Source organism: Crocodylus siamensis, chromosome 3 (genome assembly GCF_052110815.1).
Source record: "Crocodylus siamensis isolate JL-2025a chromosome 3, ASM5211081v1, whole genome shotgun sequence".
NCBI lineage: Eukaryota > Metazoa > Chordata > Crocodylia > Crocodylidae > Crocodylus > Crocodylus siamensis.
In genome coordinates, this window is record NC_143397.1 from 225,877,589 (window position 1) to 225,890,659 (window position 13,071).

Below are 13,071 nucleotides of genomic sequence, written 5' to 3' on the forward strand. Positions count from 1 at the left end.
TAGTAAAAACACGTCTCCAATTTTACTAGCAAAGTAGTATATTTGTTCCTAAACCTCTCTATTTTATTGAATTCTACTAAACACATCACCTTTGTTCAGACAAAAATTAACAGAAAAGAGTGAATCTGTTCTATCAACTGCATTCTCTTGAAAGATGAAATATCCATTATAATTAGTTGAAATTAACAAGAGCTTTCCAGATATGAAAAAGGAAGTAAGACAGAACCATAACGGTGGAAATTTACACTGCAAAACACTAATACTTTCATATAAATAGCTCCAACTCTTTCTAAAATATGCCTCCTTGTTCCTAATACCTCATGACCAAACTTCAAGGAATTGTCCCACAACTTGTCAGTACTCGAATTCGCATACCTTAAAGTAAATGATTTATAAATAATGTCCTTACGCACTCACACTTTTTTGGAAGGCAATAGGCTTAATCTCTTTTAGCTTCTAAAGCTATTCCAAATGTCTCCAGTTTACCACCTCTGAAAAATAGAGTAATGTTTACAATGAGTATGTAACTTAACTATACACACCTTTGGAGCTATGCAAGTTTATTTCAAATCTAGATGCCTTTACTGATTTATTGCTGACTATACTACAAATTTTATTTACATTTTTTCACAGACAAATGTTATGCAACACCATAACAAGTTACAGTGAAGTTTCTGTTCACATTTAAATTAGGATTTTGGAACCAAGCAGGCTAATCTTGGGTTAATTTTTATTCTTTTTAAATTGACTCTTCATGTTTTTCAAATACTGCTGTATTTTCAAATACAGCTGTATTAATACAATGGATCTCTTTGAGCTCCTGTCCACACTGTTGGCTAAGAGGGTCCAAAACAGCAGAGAGATCCATGCCTGCCTGCCTGCCCCCCACCCCCAAAAAAAAAACAACCAGCCCCAAAACCCTATTCAACCTGCCTTCATCCATGCTTTTAATTTTAATTGCAAGAAAGGAAGCAGGAAAGAAGGGAAAGTCCCTTCAAGGCTGGGACTAAAGTTAAATGGTGTACATGCTACAACATTACAGTAGCAATCACAAGGCACTGAAAAAAGAGTTTCAGTTGAGGAGAAAAGCAACATGGAGGCCAGAGCAGCTGTGTCCTCAAGCAGGAGATATGCCTAGCAACTAATGCAATGAGAGACTGACTAATTTTCTTGAGCTTGTGTTTTGGAAAGCAATAAGGGCTAATAATGCAGCCATGGGGAGATCCGGATTTGGGTCACAAAAACATTTGCAAGTCACAGCTTGCTTATCTACTTAGCATAGTTAGCAAGGGTCAAGAGTCTGGATACAAGTTTTGACCCATCTCCTTCCCAATTAGTATGTGAGAATACAGTGGAGTCACACCTTAAGTGCATTTAACTTGCACAAATTCAGCTATACGCGCTCAGCTGCTGGAGTTGGCTGCCGGCCAGGGCACAAAGCGTAGTGCGGCACTGTGTGGTACTGCTTGTACACCTCGGCATGGCTTGGGGGGTGGCAGTTTGCTCACACTCAGCTGGCTGCCTTGGCAGGATAAGGTGGCAGAGGACAAGAGGAGTGAGGAGGACATGTGGCAGAGGATGAGAGGGTTGAGGAGGATGTGCAACAGCAGCGGCAGGTTGTCCTGCCATCACCGCCACTCTGTAGCAGGTGCAGCTGTTGCACTGCACGCACAGGGTGGGATTTTCAAGGTAATTTTGACTATACGCAATTTTCGCCTTATGTACTGACTTCAGAACATAACCCCTGCATAAGATGCGATTGTACTGTACACAACATCCTCAGTCTTCCAAGCTCTGGCACCTGATACTTACTTCCTCACTATCTTTCCCACTTATCCCCTGACACAGTAACTTAGGGAAGACACCAGTACGTTCCTTCTACCCTTCACCTCCTTAAAAAAAAAAGATGAGTAATACCCAAATCCATTGTTTCTTCTTCCTTTTAATAAAGGATGCCAGTTCCATGCCTCCCCTCTGTCCCCCACCAGAAGGCAGCACACTTGCGCATTCTCTATAAACCCTTCCCATCCTTTCATTTCCTGGCACCACAGATTTTATACATATTTTATGAACTGGCTCTGTCCAGGACAATTAATTAAACCTTAGCCGTGGCATTAGTTGTTCTTTAAGTATCAACAGACCAAGTATATTTGGGAAAAGGAGAGAGACGGTCTCTTGAACAGAGACATCTTCCCTAATTAAACCTGCAATACAAATCAATCCCACCATGCAGCCTCCAGCTGCACAGTGCTGTGATCTAAAGGCACATGAAATGATTTTACATTTCCCAAATGACATGCTCTGAAACACCCTTCACACACATTCAGCATTAATCACCCTTACTTCTTCTGCATGCCATTACAAATTTTAAATGTTTTATTTCCAAACTTGTGATAAACAACTGATCCATTACAAAAGATTCTTCATAATACCAATGTTTGCTTTCTTTGTATCCAGTTAAAGATATTTTGTTTAGTTTTTAGGTAAACAGCCTGTTGTAGGATTCAGCATGCCAAGCATATATACAGGGAAGGATAAGTGAAGAACTAGACTGGTAGCACTATTATGAATACATCTTGTAAATTAAGTCGCTATGATGTGACGATTATTGCAACTAATACAAAGAGATAGTTAAACCTATTTTAACTACTTAAATAATTATTGAGAGATATATATAAGCTATAAGTAAATCTTACTTATTTCATTATTATTAGATCTGCTGATTATGGAAAAGTGGGAGGAGATCAATTATTACTTTCTTCCACCCGATTCTTTCAAAAAAGAAAATGAAAAGCTCCTCCCAGAGGAATTCGGTCTTGGAAATTATATAGCTGAACAACAACATTGCCATGAGGCCAGGAGAGGCTAAAGGCTACAACTAGTCTGAATGAACCATGTGAGAAATAGCAGGTGGATTCCCATATACTGTTTAGGGTGTAGAATGCATAGGAAAGATTTTTGTCAGTGTATTCAAATTTACTTTGGATAAAGATCGACAAGCTTAAGGATATAAACAAGACTACCTGCGTTTTCTATACAAAGCAGAGTATAACACTTTTACTGCTAAGATCTATTCTGAAATACAGAATTTCAGTTTCCAATCACGTCTTTTAGAAAAGTAGTCATATGGTAAAAGTAAAAAGGCTACATTTTAAGGGACAACATTTCAAGCTTCAAATATTTCACATTGGTATAAGTCATTAAGGGAAGGGTAGGCTCATATGAATTTCTACATTAGGAAAATAAAAGATGATATGGGCCTATTAAACTCATGATACTATAGCTTCTTGAGCTGTACACTTTAACATAAGATGTACATCAGCCTTACTAAAGACCTTACTACAATCTTCCACTGTATGTCAGACTACGTACTACCTACTAGAGCTCCAGCTCTACTGTCCTGTACCAGCAGCTGACATAAGAACACTGTCCTACACTGTTGCCTAGAGAAAACCTGACCCTTGTTAGTTTGCTTGGTTTGTGAATTATCTATTAGACTAAAAAGGATATCAATTGGCTTCCAAACTAGAGCCAGTGACACTAAGGTAACACAGATCAGATCATATTCCTGTAGACATTTCAGGCATATTTCTACCATAATATAAACACTAGCAATGTTTTTGATAAAGCATGTCAGATTTCTTTTGCTGCTTTGCTGCTAACTTGTAGCTAGTTTTTAAAGTGAATAAGGGAAGCTCTCTTATACTCCAAATAAATTTAAACTACAAGAAGCATCTGGAAAAGTACTGACAAAAGTCACAAAACGCCTTAGTGCCACAAAAGCACAGTGCGACAATTTGTGTTACTGAATCAAATATGCTAGTTTGTTACATTTTTTTCTAAAAATATTCACCACCTAATAGCCTAGTCCCCTTCAGCTTTTACCCTTATCTGCCCTTTGTCTCTTAATATACCAAACAAGATGTCATGGTAAGTCACAGAGGTCACACATTTAAACTCAGGACTTCTACAGTGTTTCAAGTTTGCACCACCACCACCAAAAACAAATCCTAAATAAAGATTTACTGCTTTAAGAGATTCCTGACACAGATATTCAGGCTTAATAACATCATAAACTACTAAAATGCATGTCTTCCCCAGCGATGGCAGCAAAGCAAGTGCAAAGACAAAAAACTGTCTGATATTTTCTGAGCTAAACAGCCAAGTGTACAGGCATTTAATAGTACCAATACCAAAAAGCTACTGCTCATTTAGATTCAAGTTATGAACACCACTAAATGTTTACTTTTCTTCTGCCAATGACTCATCTTTGAACCCTAAAAGCCTTCTGGCTCAGATGCAAAGTTATTATGGTTTACTAACTTATTGCTGATGTGGTAACAGACAAGCTTAGACATAAGCCACAGGCAAGGTACATTTCAACTGCAGATTGTTTTTCTTTTAAAGACTACTTCCAGAGAGGAGTTCTTCATGAAAATAATTGGGAAGTCTTGCTATGAATAAATTTTTTTGAACTCATGAGTCTCAACTAAAGAGATGCAAAACACTCTCTAAGGGGACTACTACCAAAGACATGTATTCAGTTAAAAGCATAGAAGGTATCACTCTTTTACACTACCACAAAGAAAAGATAAGTAATATAACAACAAAAAGTTGCATGATAAATCCAAATCCAAACTTCTACTTCAGAATGCTATAAAACTAGGACCAAGAAAAGTTTACTTGGCTTAAAAACATTTGTACTGGTCTCTCGCTAACTTCATTTTCAAAGCTATTTCCACATATTTTAGAAGCTGCTATCTAGTAAACTGCTACATGCAGGAATCAACGTTTCATATCATTTCAAGTGCACGAGATTATGAGTTTTCTTGCTTTAGACCGTTGTTCACAAATGTAAATGGAAAACACCAGAGGTGGTAATAAGAATGACTATTTTTTTTTTTAAATCAAAATCCAGTATCTCTGGACCCTAACCAACCACGTAAAACCCAGAAAAAAATTATAGTAGAACAAACAAAAACAGGAAAAAAAGTACTTGCATAATATCACACAAAGCATTACAAAGCAGAGATCAAATCTTCCCCTTTTTCAATCCTGTGCAAAACAATTAACTAGTAAACTAGTACATACCCATGGATAAGTAATGCAAATAAGAATTCAGAAGGAAGTAGACACCTGGAATTTATTAACACTGGATACAGACAGAGTAAGGCTGTCTAGTGTGTTAGACAGACACCTGCCTCAGTGCTCCTTACAGCCACTAATACACAGAAGACAGACTTCAACACAGTGGTTCTCAACTTTTTTTAGACTTCAAGCACCTCTCAGAAAATGCCAGCTCTCAGCTTCCACTCAGTTCTTGACTATGGAAAAATAAGAGCAATTTTTTTGTTGCAAAGAATTCAGAAAACCAGCAACAGGTCAAAGTTTTTGGCACTATGTATTCCTCCTTGAAATCTCTGGGTTTATCTTGTGAATCGTGTGTAGGTGCTTACACACAACTGCTAATGTTGTGAAGCAGTTAAAAAGATCTCATGGCACCCTGTTAAGAATCACTGTTTTAGAAATTCTTCCCTTCCCTAACAAGTGACAGGGGGTCAGCAGGCCTTGTCTGCTCTGCTATAAGTACAGGACCAGGTGCCCTTTTACTCATCTCTAGCAGGTGCTGCTCTTCTCCTGTTGGACATCACCAAAGTAAATTACAACCCAGTTACAAACTTTTTAAAAGCATCAAGTCTAGAAACAGATTTTTTTTTTAAATGAAAGCTATGATTAGTCCTATGAGCATAGGAGTTGGGGATGAAGGATATTGTGACAATCCTTGAGCTAGCCCTAACCATGACTTTGAATAGCAAGTTACATATATGACTCCTTGAAAAGAAGACTGTGATAGATCTTTAACACACTGGGACATTCTGTGATAACAGACGCTATAGTACATATGAATATGTTGATATATGCTCAAAGTTAGATAGTTTTATTTTCAAGGAACACAAAAACAAGTCTGATATATTGGTTTTAATACTTTTGTAAAACACCTTTCCAAAAATGACAAATATGGAGAAGCGTATATTTATTAAGTAAATGATGCTCTTATTATGCAGATATCACTAAAAGCTGACATTTGAGAATCTGAGGTAAGCGTGTAGCAGTGGATTCAGCAGAACCATTTCACTGGAAGATTCTGTTCTGGCTTGAGTTAACTGAAGAGAATTAATGTGTCTTTAGAAAATTAACTAAGACGGGCTGACAAAGTCCTACTTATTCACTTGGCTGATTCTATCATTTTTAACTATGTGAATAAGTATTTAATCTTTCCCTCACATTATAAGGTAAACAGCAGGTAAAATTTGTGCCTGGTATTTGCATGGCAATATTGTAAGCCTGAAGAAAAGAATTAGTTGTTACCAATAATTTAAATAACCTTATGATAAAATCAAGTCACCCTTGATTCTTTACCACTGAGACTTGAAATGCTACCATCAAATGTCTTAAAACTCAGAGCTGTATAATATTGTCTCTCTTACTGGAATTTATTTTCTTAGCCAACAGAGATTGCAAACATGGTACCAACATTCACTAGTCCCAGCACTTGGTACCTGCCTCAGGTGTCTACCCTCAATCTATTTCAATGATAACATCATACTACCACGAATATTCTCCCTTTGATACTCTAACAACTGTTGATACTAAAGTAGGTTACACAAACACAAAAGGAGAATATCCTACTGAACCTTAAGGTGAACTACTTTTAACAGTACAGGGCATCACAGAATTCCATGACAATTTCCCAATCCATGGGCTATCATTATGGAAACAAACTTCAAATGGATGTATGAGTTGGTATAATTCATAGGGAAAAAAGTTATAATCCAGAAGTGAGCAGAAAACATGAATGCACAGATTTCAAACCATGTCTCATATCAAGCCTCCTCTAGCTTTTTTATTCTGAAAGCCACTTCAAAGAGATCTTTCCATAGCCCAACTTGCATTCTAAAACCCCAGTCCCAGCGTGGTTCTCAGAAAACTGCATTCTCTCCCACTACATGACATGGCCTCTAAAGTGGTAACAGTCAAACAGAAAACTATAGTAAAAGAATGCTACAAGTGAATCTTACATTCATGTAAGTTGATGTTTAACAAGCAAAAAAGCACAAGAGACTCATTTTCAAGTTTCCCACTTGAGCATTCAACTGTGCTTTGAAGAACCAGGTGCCCAGCCTGAGAACAAATCCCATTTCTCAAAATGGTGTTTTTAAAGACATTTTTTCAGATAGGATTTTTTTAAAAATCTGCAACCCTTGTGACATACAGGAAGGTCTTTGGTCTTCCTAAGACCACTTCAAAGTTACCCAGACATAAGAGAAACAATCATGGATTTCTCACTCAGATCAAGACTTCCCATTTACTTTATTAGGAGTTTTGTTATGCCAAAAACGCACCATGAAACCAGTACTAAACCCTAAGTATCCCCATCTACAGGCACTCATAACAGTGAATTGTTTCACACACCAGTGCCCCATCCTTAATTTTCTAAAATTCTGACTGAGTACTAAAGGAGGGAGGGAAGTATCCATCACTGACAAAAGGGAGCGCATCAAGTCCTAACTACTGAAACTCCTAAAATTAATCCAAATTTTTCTTTAATAATATGTATATTGTCTTTATAGTTATAAACCTTAGTATGGAAACCAAATGCAGTATGGTATCTGAAAGACAGATAATTTAAGTCCCTCTTCTGCTACCCAAAGCCTTAACACAATGGTTGGTAACAACCAGTACCACAATGAAACTTACAAGATTCTAGTCACTTTCAGTGCTGCTGTTCAGAACCCTGGCAGCAAAGAATTGTCCTTGTTAATTTATATTTGTTCAGTTTGGGAAGTTATAGGCAACAGTAGATGGAAGCACTTCAGTTATTTACTGGGGAAAACAACCCATCCTACCCTCGCCCTCCTATGAAAGAGAGGTTAGGGAGCAGACTATGATAAACATACTCCTCCTTGCAGCATCTGGAAGACTAAGAGATAGAGGTAAGGCTGAATAGTTAAATCTAATTTCCTTCAAGGAAGGAACTGAGGATTCAGAAGATTTTGATAGTGTTTTCCCTTCCAGCAGTGAGGTGGAACTGTGTATAGCAGACATTTAGTAACCAAGGGCTGATTTAGGATTGCTCAAGAAAAGCAAAACCCTGCTCTGGTAGAATCTCAGCACTGTCTCTCTCCCTGACAGTGGAAGTGGCAGATGGGGCTGGGCTTCCCAGGGAGCCTGGGAGGCCTAATTTCTCTCTGACCACAGGTCCTTGATATATTTTGCAAAATGTACATTAAACCTTACATGCGTCATCCAAGGTGATTTTAAGTACGAGTTGCAGTTGACATCTGACAAAAAGAGTACATTTGATCTTATAATGAAAGTGCTAAGAAATACTATACATAAATGGCCTCAGCAAGCTCTATTCAAAACTATTTTGGGTTATGTTGAGTCAAGGATACCAGGACAATTAATGTTCTTTTTATTCTAGGGTGACAGTGTATATGTGGGCATATATACAAGCACTTCTTAAAAATAAGGCCTGTGCCTGGCATGAAAATTAGAGCTCACAATACATTCTATAAAAGCAGATGTTTACTTCAAGAGTCCCTGGAGCCAAAATTTTCCTACCACTTCCTGCTGTAACATAAACCAGCTTTCTCCCACTTGTGGCTTTGTTCAGTTTGCAATGATGACATACCGAAGCCCACAGACCAAACCAACCAGCTTAGGCTCAATTCATGCTCCTTTACCTTAAACACCAATGTGCCTACAAGACTGGGGCTTCACTTGAACACGCTTGCTGAAATCTAACCTGTGTGTGTAAGACCAGGGGCTTTTTTTCCCCCATCAGAGGTTGGCACACTCCTCTGTACGATACCAGAGCAAGTGCTAGATATGCTGCGTGGGCCAGCAAACAACCCATTTCCAACTTACAGCAACGTGACTGTATCTCTATGTGGGGTCATGCTGGCTCAGTGGGGTTTCCCTGGCCTGGCACGGACACTCCTGGAAGAGTCGCATGGCTACCCCAGTACAGCCAGTGTGACCCCTTCAGGGTCCCCCGGCCTGGCACGGACGCTCCTGAAGGGGTCATGCCGGCCTCCCCGTGGCCACCCCGGCCTGGCACAGACACTCCTGAAGTGGGGCCAGGCCTTTAGGCCCGCTGCGCTCATGGCCCCCCAGCAGGTCCCGGCTCAGGCAGAGGCCGAGTGGCAGGGCACAAGGCGGCAGCCTCGGCAGGGGCAGGACAGGCCCTCGCTTTGTGCTGGGGCGGCCCATTGTCCCGCCGCTTCCCGGGGACGGAGACCGAAGCCGCTCGGCCCAGGGCTCGGCACAAAGAGGCCGAGGCGGCGCCCCCGCTGACACCTCGCCTGGGGCCGGGGCCGGGGCCGGGCTGCCCCGCGGGGGCGGGGGCGTTCACACAACTCCGGAGTTGGCGGCGGGGGCGGCACGAGGGGGGCTCGGACCTACCGCAGCAGGAGCAGGCGAGGAGCAGGAGCAGCGCCGACCTCCAAGCCGCGGCGCCCCGCCGAGGAGCCATCCCCCCGCCGGGCCGGAGCCGGGGCCCAGTCTGCGGGAGCGGGCGGGGGGGGGCTCGGCTCGGCCCGGCCCAGCCCCGCCAGAACAGCCGGGCGCGCGCGGGGAGGGGGGAGCTGGCGGCCCGCGCGCGGGTCCATGAGCCGCCGCCGCCGCGTCGCTCGGCTCCAGCTGGGCTCCGCCGCAGCTGCGCAGTGGCCGCCCGAGCGCAGGGATTCGCCCCCGGCCGGGCCGGGGCGGGGCGACCTGCCGAGGGCGCCTCCAGCCCGCCGCGGCCCTCCCCGAGGAGCAGGCACGGCCCGAGCGGCGGGCGAGGGACCGGGCCGGGCCTGCTGCCACCGCCGCTCTGTGCGGCGCGAGCCCCGGGAAAGCGGCACTCTGACTTCCGCGGAGCCAGAAGCAGGAGCGGAAGCCGCGGGCCGGGCCGGGCCGGGCCAGGCCAGGAAGGATGCGGGCCCGAGCTCCGGCAGCCCAGGCCTCCCTGGCCCGCGTGGATAAGGGGTTGGGTTGCCGGTTCACTTGTGTCAGATCCTCCAAGAGCTCCTGAAAAGCGTGGCCTGGGCCTTGATGGCAAAGCCGGCTCTTGGGTCGCATGTCAGCACTGGGTGGGTGTGCAGGAGGGCCAGAGGCACAAAGAGGTGTGTAACCTTTCTGTCAAAACTTGTTAGCGATTAAAAAAGACCCAGGTGTCCGGGGAGGTAGGAGGGTCTTACAGCTAATAAATGCTGTTGGTTGAAGGTGGCTGTAGCAACCTGGAGAAGCAAACTGCTTTCCATGCATGCCCTTTACAGGCAATGCTTCCTCTACCACAGGGGTAAGCAACCCCCGGCACATGGGCTGAGCACGGCACGCAAGGCCATTTTGCTTGGCACACCACCGCAGCTGCTGCCAGGCACGGAGCCCAGGCTGCTCGCAGCAGGCAGCAGGGAGGCTGCAGGCCCAGCTTCCGTGGGCCGGCTGCAGCCGGGAGGCTGCAAACAGATGCTCTGGCATGTCAGCACTCGGGCACCTTCCAAGGTAGACATTGGGTTTTTTGGCACTCTGGTCAAAAAATGTTGCCTACGCCTGCTCTATCAGAAGCCTTGAGCCTGCATATAAAACAGCATGTTATGATGATGTAAATGAACATGGCCTCAATTTACAATCCCCCCAAATCATCTGCAGATGTACACAGATATAACACTCACCCTCCCATTACTTTTTGCCAGCAGTTCTTTACCTCATTTTTCCTACTTGCTGTTGTGAAGATCTGAGAGGCAATGCCCTCCGTTTCCCCCAGTGCGTTCCACTCGTTTTATCAGCAGCAGTCAGTGACGTCCCAGGGCCTAGAAATGCACTTGAGCGGACTCATCTTTAGCTGCTGTGGGAAACAGCATTGCCTGTCTTTCATGAAGAGACATGGTAGTGCCATGTTGACTCTTGCTGTGCCACCACCTCAGCACAATCTTCTCTTGCCATTGGGAAAGAGGTGCTCACCCTTCAGGGGGCTGAAACCCAGTGGGGTACATGCTCAGCAGATAGCGGTCTCCCTGGCTGGGAGACCTAGAGCCAGAAGGAGCTGATCTCGGCTGATGAGAAGTTTGAAGGTTTAAAAATACTAATACCAGCAATTAAGGTTTAATAACTCTAGAGGGGAGTTCAGTGGGGAGAGGATGCTGGAGAAAAGTACAGGCCAGAGATGACAAGGTTCTTTGGGTAAAAGATTTGTTTTATTAGAACAACTAAATAGTTAGAAAAATTGTTCTTTGCAAGCTTTCGGGCACAAACACTCTTCTTCAGGCAGAGGGAGAGTCTACAGCTGTATTCTGTTCTCCTGGTTTCTATCCTATCCAGAAGAGGACAGTACAACTGTAGACTCTCCCTCTGCCTGAACAAGGGTGTTTGGTTTGTGACCAAAAGCTTGCAAAGAACAATTTTTCCAGCTATCTAGTTGGTCTAATAAAAGATATCACATTTACCCAAAGAATCGTGTCTGCCTGGTTACAGACAGACATTACACACAAACTGGTTTAAGTGATCAGAAACCAGTTTAAACCTGTAACAGAACAGAAAGTTTGTGTACATGAACAAGTTTCAAAATGGCTGGAACTGGTTTAAGATAAACCTGGTTGAATGTATGTAGTATGAGACTTAACTGATTTGGGTCAAACCGGTCTATGAAACTCTGTCCCAGACTCCTTCCTGGTTTGAGTTAAATCAGTCCTCCAGAATCCTAGGATGCTTTGCACCCCTGGGCTGGGCTGTCTGTGCCAGCAGAAAAAGTGGGGGGGGGGAGGCAAACCCCAGCTGGGGTCTGAGGCCGGCAGGAGGTTTAACCCACTTTCCCTTGAGTACAGAGCTGTCCTGCTGCTACATTTACTGAAACCTAGTGCTAGCTGTTACTGTGGACTACAAATCCCAGAAGCACCTGGAAGCAGGAAAAGAAAGTGATGAGCAACCCTGGAGAATCCTGCTGTTGTAATTCTGGACTGGAAATCCCAGAGACCTTGAAGGCAGCAGGAAGAGGAAGCAAACACACAGCCCATGCTGGCTGTCAGGGAGGCAAGCTCTAGCGCCCCCTGGCTTCTGGCCTGAGCCACTGCAGGCATGTGGCTGCATTTCCTGAATCAAAAGTAAATGTGTATCCAGTTGTTTCACAATTTAATGTCTGAAGCTTAAACTAACTTGCAAAGACTGAATCAATTCAACCTCAGTCTTTTTGACTGTCTTTACTTAGCCCTCATGTCCTTAGACCAACATAGCTACAACCAACACCCCTAAAACAGATCAGAGAAACCACTCTCCTACTGAGGAAAGGAAGAGAGGAGGCGCTAGGTGGGTGGGTTGGTTGCTTGTTACCCTGGTTTGGGGTTGATTTGTGTATTGGACTTGTGAGGCATGAGGCATAAACAAAGCTGATTGACCTTGCCATCCTCTCTAGCCATACTGTCTCTCACTATACTGTTACCTCCAGCCAATGTACTGAATCCACACTTTCAACCCTTAACTCAGCCATGATGTTTACAGAACTATTAAGATTCTAGATACTAGGTTTTTACCAGAACTAATTTGGTCCTGTCCTTGCGCTGTGGAGCGTCAACACCATAAAGAGCCACTGACCAGATAAAGTCTTTGGGCTACAGGATAAGAGCCCTTGACTCTTTTCTAACTCTTTTACTCTGGAGAGTAGCTTCTCTAGCCAATGATATCTGACTGAGATAGGCAGGCAAGGTTCTTTGAGTAGATGTAGTATCTTTTATTAGGCCAACTGAGTCGATGGAAAACAGTTCTTAGCAAGCTTTTGGGTGCAATCACCCTTTTTCAGGCATAGTGAGGCTCTACTGTTCTGAGACTCCAAGGATCGAGAGAAGCAGAAACTCCTTATGCCTGAAGAAGGACGATTGCACCTGAAAGCTCGCTAAGAACTTTTTTCCAACTACTCAGTTGGTCTAATAAAATATATCACATCTACTCAAAGAACCTTGCCAGCCTGTGTCCTTAGACCAACGCAGGTACAACCAAAAACCCATGTGACTGAAATGGCTTTTATGAAGTATG

The 13,071-nt window shown here is 43.4% G+C and overlaps 1 protein-coding gene across 2 annotated transcripts in view; it reads right to left on the reverse strand.

Moving 5' to 3' along the window:
- LRP12 (LDL receptor related protein 12) overlaps positions 1–10,139 on the reverse strand; it is a 94,615-nt gene extending 84,476 nt beyond the window's left edge. The window contains exon 1 of one of the 2 annotated variants that reach the window (XM_090040484.1): positions 9,469–10,139. In XM_090040484.1, the coding sequence (XP_089896610.1) occupies positions 9,469–9,538 (70 nt within the window). In that variant the 5' untranslated portion in view covers positions 9,539–10,139. The remainder of the gene's footprint in view (positions 1–9,468) is intronic. The other variant, XM_090040483.1, reaches the window with a different exon arrangement.
- Positions 10,140–13,071: the final 2,932 nt, after the last annotated feature.